General features: G+C 42.7%; 1 protein-coding gene across 1 annotated transcript in view; it reads right to left on the minus strand.

Annotated features, from left to right (window-relative positions):
• Window positions 1-18489, minus strand: part of CUL4A (cullin 4A) — an 88708-nt gene that overhangs the window by 32148 nt on the left and 38071 nt on the right. Inside the window, exons 10-12 of the mRNA XM_005307616.5 lie at window positions 9432-9550; window positions 6864-7056; window positions 5233-5337 (exon numbers count right to left, since the gene is read on the minus strand). Of these exons, the coding sequence (XP_005307673.1) occupies window positions 5233-5337; window positions 6864-7056; window positions 9432-9550 (417 nt within the window). The remainder of the gene's footprint in view (window positions 1-5232; window positions 5338-6863; window positions 7057-9431; window positions 9551-18489) is intronic.

The following is an 18489-nucleotide window of genomic DNA, read 5'->3' on the forward strand; positions in this document are numbered from 1 at the left end:
AGGGTGGTCAGGGGACAAGGAGCAGGAGGGGTTGGATGGGTCAGGAGTTCTGAGGGGGGCAGGAGCCAGGCTGTTTGGGGAGGCACAGCCTTCCCTACCCGGCCCTCCATACAGTTTCTCAACGCCAATGTGGCCCTCGGGCCAAAAAGTTTGCCCACCCCGGTCTAGACCTCCATCACAATTCAAGATGGCCCATAAGCCCACTGGAGATATTCCACCATGCTGGGGCTTCCTTGTAAGAGAGCCAGTCATGACTTTCAGATTAGTTTCTCTGGAACAAGGTTGGTAAAATGATGTAAAAAGACCTTGGAGGGGATCTTGGTGTCTCATGGTCTAAGTCTGAAGAGATGCAACTCTCCCTAGTAAATAGAGGAGCAGTCTCTGTTGGTGTTTGTGTAGGTCTCTGTGCTGGAGAAACATGGTGCTGCCCCAATAGCACCCACACAGAAGTAGCATCTGAGGGAGCAGGTGGCAGCGGGCAAGGCAGCTGGAACATCAAGATAGACAAGGTAGTGCCTATACACGAATGCAAGAAGCCTGCGAAACAAGCAGGGAGAACTGGAAGTCCTGGCACAGTCAAGGAACTATGATGTGATTGGAATAACAGAGACTTGGTGGGATAACTCACATGACTGGAGTACTGTCATGGATGGATATAAACTGTTCAGGAAGGACAGGCAGGGCAGAAAAGGTTGGGAAATTGCATTGTATGTAAGAGAGGAGTATGACTGCTCAGAGCCCCAGTATGAAACTGCAGAAAAACCTGAGAGTCTCTGGATTAAGTTTAGAAGTGTAAGCAACAAGGGTGATGTCGTGGTGGGAGTCTGCTATAGACCACCAGACCAGGGGGATGAGGTGGCTGAGACTTTTCTCCGGCAACTAGCAGAAGTTACTAGATCGCAGGCCCTGGTTCTCATGGGAGACTTTAATCACCCTGATATCTGCTGGGAGAGCAATACAGCGGTGCACAGACAATCCAGGAAGTTTTTGGAAAGTGTAGGGGACAATTTCCTGGTGCAAGTGTTGGAGGAACCAACTAGGGGCAGAGCTCTTCTAGTCCGGCTGCTCATAAACCGGGAAGAATTAGTAGGGGAAGCAAAAGTGGATGGGAACCTAGGAGGCAGTGACCATGAGATGGTCGAGTTCAGGATCCTGACATAAGGACGAAAGGAGAGCAGAATATGGACCCTGGACTTCAGAAAAGCAGACTGACTCCCTCAGGGAACTGATGGGCAGGATCCCCTGGGAAAATAACGTGAGGGGGAAAGGAGTCCAGGAGAGCTGGCTGTATTTTAAAGAATCCTTATGGAGGTTGCAGGAAAAAAACATCCTGATGTGTAGAAAGAATAGTAAATATGGCAGGCGACCAGCTTCTTAACAGTGAAATCTTTGCTGATCTTAAACAGAAAAAAGAAGCTTTCAAGAAGTGGAAGATTGGACAAATAACCAGGGAGGAGTATAAAAATATTGCTCAGGCATGCAGGAATGAATCAGGAAGGCCAAATCACACTTGGAGTTGCAGCTAGCAAGAGATGTTCAGAGTAACAAGAAGAGTTTCTTCAGGTATGTTAGCAACAAGAAGAAAGTCAAGGAGAGTGTGGGCCCCTTACTGAATGAGGGAGGCAACTTAATGACAGAGGATGTGGAAAAAGCTAATGTACTCAATGCTTTTTTTGCCTCTGTCTTCACAAACAAGGTCAGCTCCCAGACTGCTGCACTGGGCAGCAAAGTATGGGGAAGTAAGTGGTGACCAGCCCTCTGTGGAGAAAGAAGTGGTCTGGGACTATTTAGAAAAACTGGACGAGCACAAGTCCATGGGGCCGAATGCGCTGCATCCGAGGGTGCTAAAGGAGTTGCCGGATGTGATTGAAGAGCCATTGGCCATTATCTTTGAAAACTCATGGCGATCGGGGGAGGTCCCAGATGACTGGAAAAAGGCTAATGTAGTGCCCATCTTTAAAAAAGGGAAGGAGGAGGATCCGGGGAACTACAGGCCAGTCAGCCTCACCTCAGTCCTGGAAAAATCATGGAGCAGGTCCTCAAGGAATCAATTCTGAAGCACTTAGAGGAGAGGAAAATGATCAGGAACAGTCAGCATGGATTCACCAAGGGCAAGTCATGCCTGACTAACCTAATTGCCTTCTATGAGGAGATAACTGGGTCTGTGGATGAGGGGAAAGCAGTGGATGTGTTATTCCTTGACTTTAGCAAAGCTTTTGATACGGTCTCCCACAGTATTCTTGCAAATTAAAGTAGTATGGGCTGGATGAATGGACTATAAGGTGGACAGAAAGCTGGCTAGATCATCAGGCTCAATGGGTAATGATCAATGGCTCCATGTCTAGTTGGCAGCCGGTTTCAAGCGGAGTGCCCCAAGGGTCAGTCCTGGGGCCGGTTTTGTTCAATATCTTCATTAATGATCTGGACGATGATGTGGACTGCACTCTCAACAAGTTTGCATATGATACTAAACTGTGAGGAGTGGTAGATACGCTGGAGGGTAGGGATAGGATACAGAGGGACCTGGACAAATTAGAGGATTGGGCCAAAAGAAACTTGATGAGGTTCAACAAGGACAAGTGCAAAGTTCTGCACTTAGGACGGAAGAATCTCATTCACTGTTACAGACTAGGGACCGAATGGCTAGGAAGCAGTTCTGCAGAAAAGGACCTAGGGGTTACAGTGGACGAGAAGCTGGATACGAGTCAACAGTGTGCCCTTGTTGCCAAGAAGGCTAACGGCATTTTGGGCTGTATAAGTAGGGGCATTGCCAGCAGATCGAGGGACATGATCATTCCCCTCTATTCGACATTGGTGAGGCCTCATCTGGAGTACTGTGTCCAGTTTTGGGCCCCACAGAACAAGAAGGATGTGGAAAAATTGGAAAGAGTCCAGCGGAGGGCAACAAAAATGATTAGGGAGCTGGAGCACATGACTTATGAGGAGAGGCTGAGGAAACTGGGATTGTTTAGTCTGCAGAAGAGAAGAAAATATGGGGGGATTTGATAGCTGCTTTCAACTACCTGAAAGGGGGTTCCGAAGAGGATGGATCTAGACTGGTCTCAGTGGTAGCAGATGACAGAACAAGGAGTAATGGTCTCAAGTTGCAGTGGGGGAGGTTTAGGTTGGATATTAGGAAAAACTTTTTCACTAGGAGGGTGGTGAAGCACTGGAATGGGTTCCCTGGGGGGGGGGGGTGGAATCTCCTTCCTTAGAGGTTTTTAAGATCAGTCTTGACAAAGTCCTGGCTGGGATGATTTAGTTGGGAATTGGTCCTGCTTTGAGCAGGGGGTTGGACAAGATGACCTCTTGAGGTCCCTTCCAACCCTGATATTCTATGATTTTATGACAGGTGCCAGTGGTGCCAATGGATGTCCGAAATGAAAAAGCCAGAGAAACAGATGGAGCCATGCTGATAAACATTGTTAACAGTGTTGCATACTACAATTTTGTAGTTTGGATTTTCTTCTTAATTTACTGTGATATGATTGGTTCTCTCTCCGGTGTCCAAATGCAGCTGATGACTTATTTTCCCCCCTTGGTCAGCTGCAATCACTCACTCACATAAAATTGTATTTGCCAAAAACATCATCTTCCCTCCTGGAGGCTGGTTTATTAATACACAAGATAGGCCTCTCTCTATGTTTCAGAAAACCCCTTCTGTACACACTTCCTCCTCAGGCTTTTGGTATACCTCTCACTGGGGTCTGCAAATAGTCCTTTGAAACATAAGAGTTATATGAATATCCACAAGCCTTCACCTCTTCCATCAGGGCTCCCCCAATTCATCTCCTTAGGTTTCAGGTTCCACCACCCCTTGGTGTAGAGGTACCAGGAGAATGTTTCAGATGCAGGGTTCACTTTTCCTCCAGGCAATACATAACTTCTTCAAAGTATTCTTCCCCCCCAAACTATAGCAGACTCCTTCATTGGGATCTGCCAAGAGGAACCCAATGCTACCACTGCAGTTCTACTTCAGATCTCCCAGCACAGAGACTTCCAAACACCCCCTGGGCCACTCTCCCACTGATAGAGTGGTTTGGTTGTATAGAACAGCTATGCCACTTTATTAGTGTGTGAGAAGCCCAGGAGAGAGCAGGGAGAGCTTGGGAGTCTCTGCTGAGAGATATGAAGGGAAATAGCTGGTGACTATAAGTCCCAGAATATCTGTCCTTAAAGGGCCAAGACCCAGAAACTTGAGTACTCAGCAACACGTGCCCTTAATGTCCTACTATGACCTATGTACTACATTTCACAAAAAAGAAATATTAGTATTTTGACCTAGCCTTTTAGTTCATTTAAAAACTTTAAAATTATACATATACATATATTAAAAGAAAGATAATAAAAAACAAAAAATGTAGTCGCAGTTTCATATTTAGCATATCAAATTAAGAAAGATTAATCTCTTAGCCTCAAAAATATGTACTTCCTTCATCACCTCTGCCAGGATTTTCTTTGGTTTTGACAAACAAAAATCAGTCTGCACACAGTTCTATTTTATGGTGAACATCTGCTGTCTGGATTGCTATATTATAATAATTCTGGAAAATAGCTCCATAGCAAGAGCAAAGAGGGGTAAAAAGAGGGACGCCCTGCCTACATCCCCTATATAAAGGGCACAATATTAGAAACTGCAACTATTTGGACTTAAAAAGCTTTTTCCTCTTTAGTTTAGAAATTTAGGATTTAGCCCATTTTTCTCCCCTAAAACAGCCAGCAAGTCGTTCAATTAGACACGGTGATATGCTTTTCCTGCTGTTCATTTTAGCAGAAATGTCCAGCTAAAAGTGCTTATCTTTTTTATTATTTGGTACAGAGTCATTTTTGGAAAGTGCACTGCAGTAAGCGGTCGAGCACTACAGTGACATCCTCTCTTCTCTCTATCTTGACCCACTCTGTTTGCATCCTTATGTAAGGGAGGGATTGGGGATGGAAAGGATGAGCCACTGTTTGCTGGGCTCCCACATACTCTATCTGGGAAGCCAGTGGAGGGAAACTGTGGGGGGGAAATGCTATCAGTGACCTTCCCAGCTTCCTGATCAGAGGCCACGTTTAACCTGTGGTCTTTGTGCAGAGCTCCCACTAACATCAGTCTCTAATTTTGTAGACCCAGTTTATAGACTCTTAAACACATCACAAGTTTGTCACTGCTGCACTAAATCAATTAACAATTCTAGCAGTAGCACTGAAGATCATCTTTTACTCACATCAATTTTAAACCCTTCTTACCATGAATGAATCTGAATATTATCATGATTTTGTCAAGGATTCTTTCCAGCTCTTCATCTGTTGCTTCCTTATTTCCAGCTCTTAACTTTGAATCCACATGTTTTGCTACAAATAAATAAAAAAATTGAGGAGCTTAAAATAAAAATCCCTCTAAAATTACTGTAATGTTTCCACTTCTAATATTACTAGATATTAAAACATTGGTGAAATGCCAAATGTTCTGTTTTGTAATCAATTTTCCCTCCTCCAAAGTCAGTGGAATTATATTCAAGTATTATGTTATTAGTGGAAAAATTTATGCCACAAAGGATCTGACCAAGATAAAGATTAATACAACAAATTAGCTTTTAAAATGAATGTACTAAAACACTAGAATCTTCATGATATGTTCACTACAAGAACATTACTTGTTGATAGACAATGTTTTGGAATTATGCAATGCATATGAATGTATTATATGAGAAACAAAAACAACACAAAGACGACTATTTTTGTAGACCTTTACCATGCCCTCTGGCTCTCACCAAAACTTAAACAGAAGCGATGCTTTCAAGTTAGTAGCTTGATAATGGTAGAAAAAAATACAATTACGCCATGAATTTTAATTAAGGTATAGAAAGCCATATGAATATCCCTACTCTGGGTTTTACTAGGTTACGTGTCAGTGGGATGAGAAGGAAGCCATTGTAACAGCTGAGGATACAGTACCCACAAGTGGCAATAAGCCCATATCACTGCTTTGCACATGTCAAATAGTATTCAGTCACCTTTCCTATCCAAGGGTATTTTTTAGAAAGCCATTTTTCAGGTTAGCAGGCAAAAGCAAAAGAATATGGTATAGACAGAAACTAAGGGGCAGATCCTCAGCTAATGTAAATTGCAGGAGCTCCATTGACTTCAAAGTCAGAGCTATGACAATTTACACCACCTGTGGATCTGTCCCCATACTACTTATTCTGAAACATTTTAAATACTCTTTGTCTAATGTACACTAACTGATTAAGCTTCCCTTTCCTGACTTCTGAGGTCCTGAACAATTTTCTTCTTTACAACTCAGTCTTCCTGTAACTGAATGCTTCTAAAATTGGTGCTCTCCTGAGTTTAGCTCAGGGGAAAAAACAATCAGACAACCAAAAAACCCCCACTACTTCTTCCTTCTTAGGCATATTTTTCTTAGCATTGTCTATCAGACTGTATGGGAAACTGAGGTTTTAAACACCAGTATAAGCCTCATCCATAAGACATACCCACTATTCTATTCTGAAGAAACAGTTAAATTTCTTTTTCTAATAGCTACTCTTCCCCCTTAGCAACGTACTCTGCTTTAGGAAATTAGCCACACGGGTTTCTAAGCAACTGTCAGCATCAGTGACAATGTAAGCAAGTAGGGGTGCAGCAATAGCAGGAGTTAACATGCTCCGTCACGTGACTGAGCACACACCTGACAAACACATCCAGACTTTTACCTGGATCCCATGACATATCCAGACTAATTTTTGCCTGGTATCCCAAAAGCAATTCTTCCAGTGGGCTATGCATTGCATTGCTATTATACTAGCATACTCGGTATGCTTTATATTATTATGCTTTCTATAGGTTTTAGAAATATTTTACAGAAAAATATTTTGTACCTATCAATTCTGCAGGCTTATTTGGTCTCTTGTTGATAAATGTTTCAAAGGATTCCTTCATCAAGTTTATAAATTTCTCATTTTTCTGAAAGCACGCTTCTATGATATGGTCCACTTTATCCTTAAAATCTAGTAGCTCTTGCACCATATCCTTGTCCTTTTCAGGATTAACCACTATTGTTGTCCCAAAGTTCTGTAAAAACAAACACTTTTGATAATCAAATACTTCATTGCTACCTATCTCCCCCCACAGACACATACACCCTTATGAAATTTAGCAATTGGAAAATTTTATCAGAGGCGCTTAATAATAATTGAAATCTTAAAAAGCTGTTAAAAATGATGAGATGCATTGAAATTTAAACACAAAACCAAAAAAATCCAAACACACATTAATGGATTTCAAACAGCAATGTTTAAGAGATCACTTACATTTAAAACAGAAACTAAACAAAAATTACGTATTAGACATGGTTGTACACACACAAATTTACAGTTAAATACATGATTTACGTAAAAGAGTATGTGGAAAAGTGTAGCAAGAATGTTCAGTGTAATGAAAAACTTTGCATGACTTTTTTTTTAAACCCACTGAACTGTTTATTTGCAGAAATAACTGGATATGATTTAGCTGCTTCTGGTTACTCCAAGATTCTAAGGTCAACAAGGGCTACAAAAGTGAAAAAACAGAGCCGTCATCAGGTTGGGGGTGGGAGGGAAGCTATTGACTCGTAAGGACAAAATTCTCGCTTTATCATTTTTTAATCTTATCTTGTTTCTACTTGTGCCCAGCTCTCCAGTGGAATTATAACACTATTTGTCTACTGAATCAGACAGTCTACACAACAGTGTTTGATTGACCTGCTATTTAAGATGGCTTAAGAATGTTATTATCTGGTAATTGTCACAGTGGAGGACAGTGACCAGATTTCCAAAGTGAAAAACTGGGACAACTGCACAGAGGCAGCAGGATGGCAGATCCATGTTTTTCTATTCGCTTCTATCTTAGCCACTGTAACCGCTGAAAAACCAAAATAGGCAAGACAACTCAGACTTCCCTCTTAACAATTAAATAGCCACAGCAATAATTCATAGATATGATACTTGATGCACTGCCTTGATCCTGCCTGAATCCAACCCCTGGCTCCCAATGTCCGCATACTCCATATCTCTAGGTGCTCACATGGCCCCCATTGCTGTAGTATCTGAGCAAATTTACAATCTTTAATGTACTTATCCGCACAACACCTCGAGTGGCAGAGAAGTACCATCCCCATTTTATAGATGAGGACCTGAGGCACAGAGAGGCTAAGTGACTTGCCCAAGCTCATAGGGAGAGAGAGAGAGAAAGAGAGAGAGAGCATGTCTGTGGCAGAGCAGGGATTTGATCCCAGGTGCCTTAATTTGCCCTATACACTCTCTCATACCACCAGGACTCACCTCTCCAAAGTTGTCAAACCTTCCCTGTGACCTGACCCCTCCCCCATCTATTCACCAATACTTTTGACCAGTTTCCTCCTGGTTTTCGTGGCTCCCTGGACTCCACCTCCAGGAGTCCTCAAAACTGGGAAATGTACAAGTTAATTAAAACTTGACCAGAAAGGGGAGTCTAGTCCTAAAATCTGGGCTGTATCAACTTTTCAGGTGGCATCAGGTCATCCTATTCACATGGGATTTTCTCTCACTATCTCTTGGAGTACACAGTCTCAAATGCCCATCAGTCTCTCTCCCATCTCGGAAGCGACAGTTGAGTGGTTACAACCAATGATATGACTAGCATTTGGGAAACCAAGCGTATAATGTTTCCGACATGCCTTCCGTAATACTACCTCACAATGCAAGACACGTGATTCCAGGAGTTTCACTGGAATGTTTTCTTATCATACAGTCAGCCCCAGCTTAAGGTTACAATTTGAAAGCATCTCCGCTAGACTGCAAGTTCTTCAGGATGAGTAAACTGTTGTATGTTTGTACAATGTCTAGTACAATGGAGATGAGACCTCTAAGTGCCACCAGAATAGATTTTTGAGAGAATTCTTCTCACTTTCAAAATAATAATTTTAAAAACCTTTAGCCTGTTAACTGTTATAACAAGCAGAAATTATTTATAACATAACAAATCTGCAGTGCTGATGGAAGTATCAGCCGAGATCTGATGTTCCAATAGTTTCAAAGGAGTGTGACTAGAGTGTCAGGAGAACTATATATTTTGAACCAAACATAACTAACTTTCCAGCCCAACATTTTCTCAAATCATATGAAGTTCTGATTTAAAAAAAAAAACCTCTGCACTGTCCAGTCCTGTAAAATGCAGAGTTCCTAAATATGATTTTAAATTAAAATGTGTATGCACTGTGGTTTCTCATCATAGGAGCTTTCAGAATATTGCTGAACAAAATGGGTGCATTAACAAAATAAAAAACCCACATAACTGCTTAAAATATAATTTTCATGAACACAGTTGAGTGTTTTATTGGTTCTCATTACTTGTTTTTAAAAGCCAAGCAGCCACTCCACTGTGGACAGCATAAATATGAGGACAGTAAGATGCAATAAAATTTGAAATACCTTGATGTATTCACTCCAGTTTTGCAACAGGATCTGCTGCCCACCTTTTACCCGGCTGAACAGCTGGTATGTCTGGGTGAGATCTGATATTCTGTTTTCATCAAGCAGATTATCAAGTCCTAAAATAAGAATAAACCAACTTTAATGTAGTGATATAAATGCAGTTAAAGACAGAATAGAGGGTATGTGGGCTCTATGAAATAATCAATACAATTATAACATTATGACAGCACAATTTCTTTTGTAAAGAAGAGTTATGCTCAGTACTGAAAAGTGTCTATGGACTAAATCCACAAAGGGATTTAGGCACCCAACTGCCACGTTAGGCAGCAAAGTCCAAAATCTAGATCCTTAGAACACCCCATTCAGTTGCCACCTAATTCTGCACACATCTAAATGCCCTAGGTGCCTAAGTTTCCACCGATAAAGTCCCCATAGGACCTACATTTCTGCTGATGGACGTCAACACAGCTAAGTCCTGATGCCCAGAACTAGCTCACACCTCAGTCCCAGCAGGATTAATAATATAGGAATTCCCCTGCCTATCTCACCTGCGAGATCCAACACTGCCGGGGAAGAGAGGTGCCCCCCTTATGGCCTGTAGCCCAGTGGGTAAAGCACTCAGCCAGGATGTAGGACACCAGGGTTCAAAACTCTACTTTGTCTGATTTGGAGCAGGGACTTCAATGCTGGTCTCCCACTTCCCAAGTGAGTGTCCTGATCACTGAGCTAAGGAGGAGTATTGGGTGGATGGGGGTGGTAGCCCATAGGGCTAGCTTGCCGCTATTATAATCACTGTCTTGCCTTCATTATATTCTGCCTTTATTGTATTCAGCAATAATGCAAGGAACCTAATAGGCAGGGGTGCTGGAACAATTTGTATAGTGCAGGTGCTGAGAGTTATTGAACCAAACTGTCAGCCCTGTATATAATGGAAACCACTTCAAGCCAGGGGTTGCGGCAGCACTCCCAGCACCCCTAATTCAGAACCTTTGCCTACAGGCCTGTATTCTGCAAGACACAGCAGTGAGCATAGCTTGCATAAATAAGGCTTGAGGCCTATGAACTTTGGCATAGATAAAAGGCCCAATGGAAAATCCCAAATATAGGGGAGCTGAAAATAGAGTGTTTAAGGGGGATTTCCAACCACAGGAACATGGGTCCAACCACAAAAATGTCAGAGACAAATTGATGTTCATAGCAACAACAAAAGGTAAATTAGCTACATCTGCAGATACCTAACTACAAGAGGCCCATGGCAACAAATTGACGTATATGATAGTTAGCTGAGATCATTAACATATAGGAGAAAGACAATCCAACATTAGTAAGGTAAGGAAATACAAATAAGGAACAGGGGAGAAACCCCTACTAAATATGCACCAGACATAATGGCATCAGCATAACATATTACAAAAGTTGCATCCCAGCCTATGGGTAGTAGGAGAAAGATGTAGCTTTTGGGATGTGCCAGAATGATGGCTGCTGGTGATGAGAGGGAAGATGACGGTGAAATTCTTAAGTAATCAATGTAATTAATACATAACCTATAGATCAAGCTACAGGGTCTCTCTCTGGCCTGGTCTACACTGAGTTTAATTTGAATTTAGCAGCGTTAAATCAAATTAACCCTGCACCCGTCCACACAACGAAGCCATTTACTTCGAAATAAAGGGCTCTTAAAATCGATTTCTGTACTCCTCTCCGACAAGGGAAGTAGCGCCAAAATCGATATTGCCATTTCGAATTAGGGTCAGTGTGGCCGCAATTCGACGGTATTGGCCTCCAGGAGCTATCCCACAGTGCACCATTGTGACCGCTCAGGACAGCAATCTGAACTCGGATGCACTGGCTAGGTAGACAGGAAAAGCCCCGCAAACTTTTGAATTTCATTTCTTGTTTGCCCAGCGTGGAGCGCACAGGTGACCATGCAGAGCTCATCAGCACAGGTAATCATGCAGTCCGAGAATCTAAAAAGAGCACCAGCATGGACTGTACGGGAGGTACTGTTTCTGATCACTATATGGGGAGAGGATTCAATGCTAGCAGAACTACGTTCCAAAAGACGAAATGCCAAAACTTTGAAAAAATCTCCTAGGGCATGATGGAGAGAGGTCACAATAGGGACTCATATCAGTGCCGCGTTCAAGTTAAGGAGCTCAGACAAGCCTATCAAAAAGCAGAGAAGGCAAACGGTCGCTCCGGGTCAGAGACACAGACATGCCGCTTCTACGCTGAACTGCATGCATTTCTAGGGAGGGCCGCCACCACTACCCCACCTCTGACCGTGGATTCTGAGGCAGGGGTAATCTCAGCCATGCCTGAGGATTCTGCGGATGGGGAAGATGAGGACGACGACGACGAGCTTGCGGAGAGCACACAGCACTCCATTCTCCCCAACAGCCAGGATCTTTTTCTCAGCCTGACTGAAGTACCCTCCCAACCTTCAGACAATGAGGCCATGGAAGGGACCTCCGGTGAGTGTACCTTTGTAAATATAAAACATGGTTTAAAAGCAAGTGTTTTTTAATGATTAATTTGCCCTGACGACTTGGGATGCATTTGCGGCCAGTACAGCTACTGGAAAAGTCTGTTAACGTGTCTGGGGATGGAGTGAAAATCCTCCAGGGACATCTCCATGAAGCTCTCCTGGAGGTACTTTCCAGAAGATTTCTGGGCAGTGCAACCTTATTCCGTCCTCCATAGGTAGGACACTTGACCACACCATGCTAGTAGCAAGTAATCTGGTATCATTGCATGACAAAGCCTGGCAGTGTACGGTCCCGGTGTTTGCTGGCATTCAAGCAACATCCATTCTTTATCTCGCTATGTTATCCTCAGGAGAGTGATATCGCTCATGGTAACCTGGTTGAAATATGGGAATTTAATTTAAGGGGACAGAGGTGGCCGTTCCTACTGGGCTGTTTGCCTGTGGCTGAAAAGAAATCCACGGGGGGAGAGGGAGAAGGGAGGAATTGGCGCTGAGCTTTTTGTGAGGGAGTGAGGTGTGGGATGCGAAAAGAGAAATTGCATTCCCTTAGAAGGGCCATAATATTTTTATCCACCATTTTCCAGGTGGGTGGGACTGTTGCTGGGGTTTGCCAGATCGTTTTGGCCTGGCCCATGACAGCATCATTAATTGGCAGGGCAATTATGGAAGAAGTTGAAGTCTGCAGGATGTCCAGAAACATATGCTGGGATTCAGCTACTTCTTCTACTGGTATGTCCAGGGAATCTGCCATCCTCTTAGAGTGTTCCTGGAACTGTTTGAAATCATCCTTCATGGTGGGGTATGGGGGCATGATGGCTTCAGCCGGAGAGGAGGATGAAATGTTGACTGCTGGTGCAGCTTCCTGGTCTGAAGTATCCTTTAGTTCCTCAACTGCCTCTTCCAGGGCTTCAGAGGGTCCTGGTACAAAGGATGAAGGAGAATGCCTTGACCTCACCCTGGGTGGACTGGGAGGCTTGTGGTATAGTGGGCGGTACTGGCACCCATGTGCAGTGTAAGGCCAGTGTGTGGAAATGGCCTGAGTGGTGGCAACCATGAGGGTCTGTACCAGCGCTAAGTTTCAGGTCCTGGGCGATAATCCCATTGTTACAGTGGACCTGGTCTGGTAGGTGCATGAACAAGGAAGGAGTGATGGGAGGAGTAGATTTCCCCTTCATCCTCATCATCCTCATCACTCAATTGGGGGTGGAGCTGAGCTGGGCGGTGTGGTGAGTTGGCTTGGTACTGGGTGTGCTGGAGTGAGGTCGGTACCAAGGAGATTCTGGCGCCTGAGGAAACCAGAAGATCCTGGTAGTGGAGGAACTGTTGCGATACCAAGAGCATCGGTAACAAAGATGGTGTTATCGACAGTACCGATGCATGTGCCGTGGTTGTCGGTGCCGAGGATTGTGCGCTTTGCGTTGTAAAGGCAGAAGGTGGCGCCACAGCCTGTAGCAGTGCCGAGCTACTCAGCACCATATGCCTAATAACTGTTCTTTAAATTTTTTTTGGCCTTCCTAATTATATTTTTACACTTCATTTGCCAGAGTTTATGCTCTTTTCTATTTTCCTCACTAGGATTTAACTTCCACTTTTTAAAGGATCCTTTTTGTCTCACACTGCTTTTTTTACTTTGTTGTTTAGTCACAGTGGCACTCTTTTGGTTCTCTTACTATGTTGTTTAATTTGGGGCATACATTTAAGTTGAGTGTCTATTATGGTGTCTTTAAAAAGTTTCCATGTACCTTGCAGGGATTTCACTCTTGACACTGTACCCTTTAATTCCCTCGTGGTGGTGGCCATGAATGAAAGGGGCAGACAGCATCATTCCAGTACCACCCCATACAATAGGGACTGGAGAGGCAGAGGTTTTGGTTTCTCTTTGTTGCCTTGTCCGAGCTAGCCGGCTTAAGGTCTTTGCTCACGTGGTACCCACAGTATCAGATGGTCCTGCTACCTTGCGGGACAGGATCTGGTCCGAGAGGTGAATATAGCTGGATCATGTGGTAATAGTGACCATAATATAATTAAATTTAACATCCCTGTGGCAGGGAAAACATCACAGCAGCCCAACACTGTAGCATTTAATTTCAGAAAGGGGAACTACACAAAAATGAGGAAGTTAATTAAACAGTAGTTTGTAACCTATCACAGATTCTGTACCAAATGATTGTAGGGTAGCTAATGTGACACTAATTTTTAAGAAGGGCTCCAGAGGTGATCCCCACAATTACAGGCTGACTTCAGTACCGGGCAAACTGGTTGAAACTATAGTAAAGAACAAAATTATCAGACACATAGAAGAACATAATTTTTTGGGGAAGAGTCAACATGGTTTTTGTAAAGTGAAAACATGCCTCACCAATCTACTAGAATTCTTTGAAGGGGTCAGCAAGCATGTGGACAAGGGGGATCCAGTGGATATAATGTACTTAGATTTTCAGAAAGCCTTTGACAAGGTCACTTACCAAAGGCTCTTAAGCAAAGGAAGTTGTCATGGGATAAGAGGGAAGGTCCTCTCATGGACTGGCAACTAGTTAAAAGTTAAGAAACAAAGGGTAGGAATAAATGGTCAGTTTTCAGAATGGAGAGAGGTAAATAATAGTGTACCCCCAAGGATCTGTACTGGGACCAGTCCTATTCAACATATTCATAAATGATCTGGGAAAAAAAGGGGTAAATAGTTAGGTGGCAAAATTTGCAAATGATACGAAACTACTCAAGATAGTTAAGTCCCAAGCAGACTGCGAAGAGTTACAAAAGGATCTCTCAAAACTGGGTGACTGGGCAACAAAATGACAGATGCAATTCAATGCTGATAAATGCAAAGTAATGCACATTGGTAAACATAATCCCACTATACATATAACATGATGGAGTCTAAATTAGCTTTTTCCACTCAAGAAAGATCTTGGAGACATTGTGGATAGTTCTCTGAAAACATTCACTCAATGTGCAGCGGCAGTCAAAAAAAGCGAACACAATGTTGGAAATCATTAAGAAAGGGATAGAAAATATGACAGAAAATACCATATTGCCTCTATATAAATCCATGATATGCCAACACCTTGAATACTGTGTGCAGACGTGATCGCCCCATTTCAAAAAAGATATATTGGAATTGTAAAAGGTTAGAAAAAGGGCAACAAAAATGAGTAGGGATATAGAACGGCTTTTATATGTGGAGCGATTAATAAGACTGGGACTTTTCAGCTTGGAGAAGAGATGACTAAAGGGGCATATGATAGAGGTCTATAAAATCATGACTGGTGTGGAGAAAGTAAATACGGAGTTGTTATTTACTCCTTCTCATAACACAAGAACTGGGGGGGGAGGGGGGGGGAGGGGAGGGTCACCAAATGAAATTAACAGGCAGCAGGTTTAAAACAAACAAAAGGAAGTATTTTTTCTACAGACCACACAGTCAATCTGTGGAACTCCTTGCCAGAGGATGTTGTGAAGGCCAACACTATAATAGGGTTCAAAAAAGAACTATCTAAGTTCATGGAGGATAGGTCTATCAATGGCTATTAGCCAGGAGGGGCAGGGATGGTGCCCCTCACCTCTGTTTGCCAGAAGCTAGGAATGAGCGACAGGGGATGGATCACTTGATGATTACCTGTTCTGTTAATTCCCTCTGGGGCACCTGGCATTGGCCACTGTCAGAAGACAGGATACTGGGGGCTAGATGGACCTTTGGTGTTGGCCATTCTTATGTACCTTGGAGGTGGAAGGTCCTGGCACAGTTGGTACTGATGGGGTCTGCCAAGTCGGAGAATGCCACTTCTTGGCTGAGGAGGGGAGTTCTGAGCCCGCTTTTTAGTTGCCTTCTTGGCAGAGTACTTTTTTGCCAAAGTGGGTGGAGGGGAACCTCTGTCAGATGCTGCCATGGGATACCAGTGTTGGGGAGGAGGGCGCAGAGACCTCTCCATCATGAGGCGCTTCAAATGCAGGTTTCTCACCTTCCTGGCCTGGGTTTTCAAGTTGTGGCAATGTGAGCACTTCTGCAAGATGTGTGTATCGCCAAGGGAGCGGCCCGCCATACTATGCATGCCTGTCAGAGACCAGTACAGAGAGTCTGCACGTAAGGAAGTGTTTAAAACCTGGGGAGCTGGGAATGCACCTCAGAGAAGGGCTTTCTCCCATGAGGGAGGGTAACAATGCTATTCTAAGGGATGACTAACAACTGAAATTTAATTTTCTAATATAAGAGAAAAAAATTGTTTTTTATAGAAAGAAAAAATAAACTGTGACGGGGAAGTAAGTATTAACCTAGCTAACAACTAACTATTAACTAAACAACTAGAAATCTAAGTTAGACTAAAGAAGCTAAAGTACAGAGGCGCGGCTAAGTGCTTTGTCTGAAACTGAGGGCAGAGAAGAGACTGAGCAGGGATTGGTCGTACGGCACTATGTAATTGCCTAAGACGGCGCGAGACGGGGACAACGCATGTGCGACCCAACCAGGCACTGCAACTACAAATCTCCCATTACATGCACAGGGACACTCCTTGAACAACATTTAGTTATTCTACACAAAGTGAAACAGTTTCAACAGGAAAGACTGGGCTAAGCCCACCACAGAACCCTCCAAAGCCCAATGGTTAGGATACTCTCATGGGATATGGGAGACCAAGGTTCAAATCCCTATTCCAAATAAGGCAGAGTGTGGGTTTGAACCCAGGTCTCTCACATCCTAGGTGAGTGCTCTAATCAGTACATTACGGGAGCCTAATGAGGGCACCCTACGACCGCAGTTTTTTTGCAAGAAAGATCAGCCCTAACTCCAGAGGAGGATATAATGTCTGTGAATTCCAAGTGGAGAGAGGTGCCTAAGTCTCTCTGGATTGGGGCTTAGGCTACCGCTCTGTTCTTGACTAGCTTAGGTGGCTCCTTGATAAGAATTCTGGCTTTTGGGAACTCCATTCTTAAGTAACTAATTCTCCCCATGCATTGTATAAGGAGCCTAGGTACCTAACTTTAGGTGCCCTGCCACTTAGGGGAACCAACAGCCTCAAGTCAGGCATTCCAAAGCTGAGCCTATGTCCCCTTTATGGATCTAGGTCTGTATTTATACAGACTTAAGCAGTTTGTTTCTTTCAAAAATATTTTACCACAAATGATTTGAACTGAAGTATTTACATTTTCCTACCAGCTGCTGCCTATTGAAAGCTTGCTGTGAAGTAATAATAATACCTAGCTTTAATATAGCACTTTTCATCGGGAGATCTCACACAACTAACAAGAGGTCAGTAAGTAAACTAAAAAAACTGCCCCAACTCTAGAGCAGTAAAAATATATATCCTGTGAGAGTTTCTTTTTGGGTGCTGTGGTGATTTATGTTTCCTGTGTTAAGTATCAGCATAAACTCGCTGTTAAATAGTATCAACACAAATTACCACAAATTATTTCCACGCTCAACTTTTGCCTTTACTAATGCATCCCCTCCCATATGAGAACAGAATTCATGTCACCAATTTAGCTGATATTACACTCAGGTTTTGTGTCATGTTCTAACATATTACACATATTCTTCTATTTATGAATTTTGAAATTTAATTGGATGACTGGTAATGACTCCAAATTGGTAATGATTCCAAATACTGCTGAATTATCTCATGTTCAGATCAATTCCTGAAAACCCAAATCATCCTATTCTTACCAGCACTGTTATTTTGTGCTGTAACTTAGTCTACTTTTACAAAGGCCAGGAACTTATTCTACTTTTATAAACAAACAAGAAAAGCAATTCAAGGATGATGCTGGATAAGAAAATGCAAATAAAACTGGCTTGCTCAGTTTTTAGTTACTGCAGCAATATACACCATAAAAACACCTATAATAGCTAAATTACAATGTCTTGAAAATATATGGTAGATTTTCTATTGGTGAGCAGTGGGCGATGAAGAAAATTATACTCCGCTGCATCAGAAGGTAGCCTCCTAAATCAGAGATAGCAGCAACTAAACAGTACAGGGAAGTCTCACATCCATCTATTAGTTGTTTTCAGCACATGAACAGCCGATTTCATCTTGTAGTGCTCTCTTCTTCAATATTTGTCAGTTAAAAGGAAAATCAAATATGGCGACAACCTCCCCTGCTCCCTCAAGCCAATATAGTAATACTTCCCTTTTTCTTTCCATCTCATGTGCTTGGATCAATCACACAACTTCTATTATATCACACATTTGATAGGCAAGGAAAATATATGTGAAATTACTCTGTAACAGGAAGGCTTCACCCAACTTCTTGAAAGTACTGCCATAGCCTTGGAATGCTTTATTACACTCACAAGACAAAAACCCAACAAGCTGGTCAGTGGCAGTTGTACTTATACAAGAAAAGTTTCTTATACATACTCAAAGCATTTTTAAGCTTTTATTTTCCTGTATCAAACTGACTATACCACATGCCTTCTCCTAAGGAACAAAACCTACTAAAGGTAGTTAGTGTCTTCTTCTATTTGCACAGCACACTTGGATGTCAAGTGGATTATAATGTGCCGCTAGATCAAATGAATGCAAAAAGTTATGTAAATCGATAGGTGTTAGACTTACTCAAATTTAATTT

The sequence above is a fragment of the Chrysemys picta genome, chromosome 1 (genome assembly GCF_011386835.1).
Source record: "Chrysemys picta bellii isolate R12L10 chromosome 1, ASM1138683v2, whole genome shotgun sequence".
Taxonomy (NCBI): domain Eukaryota; kingdom Metazoa; phylum Chordata; order Testudines; family Emydidae; genus Chrysemys; species Chrysemys picta.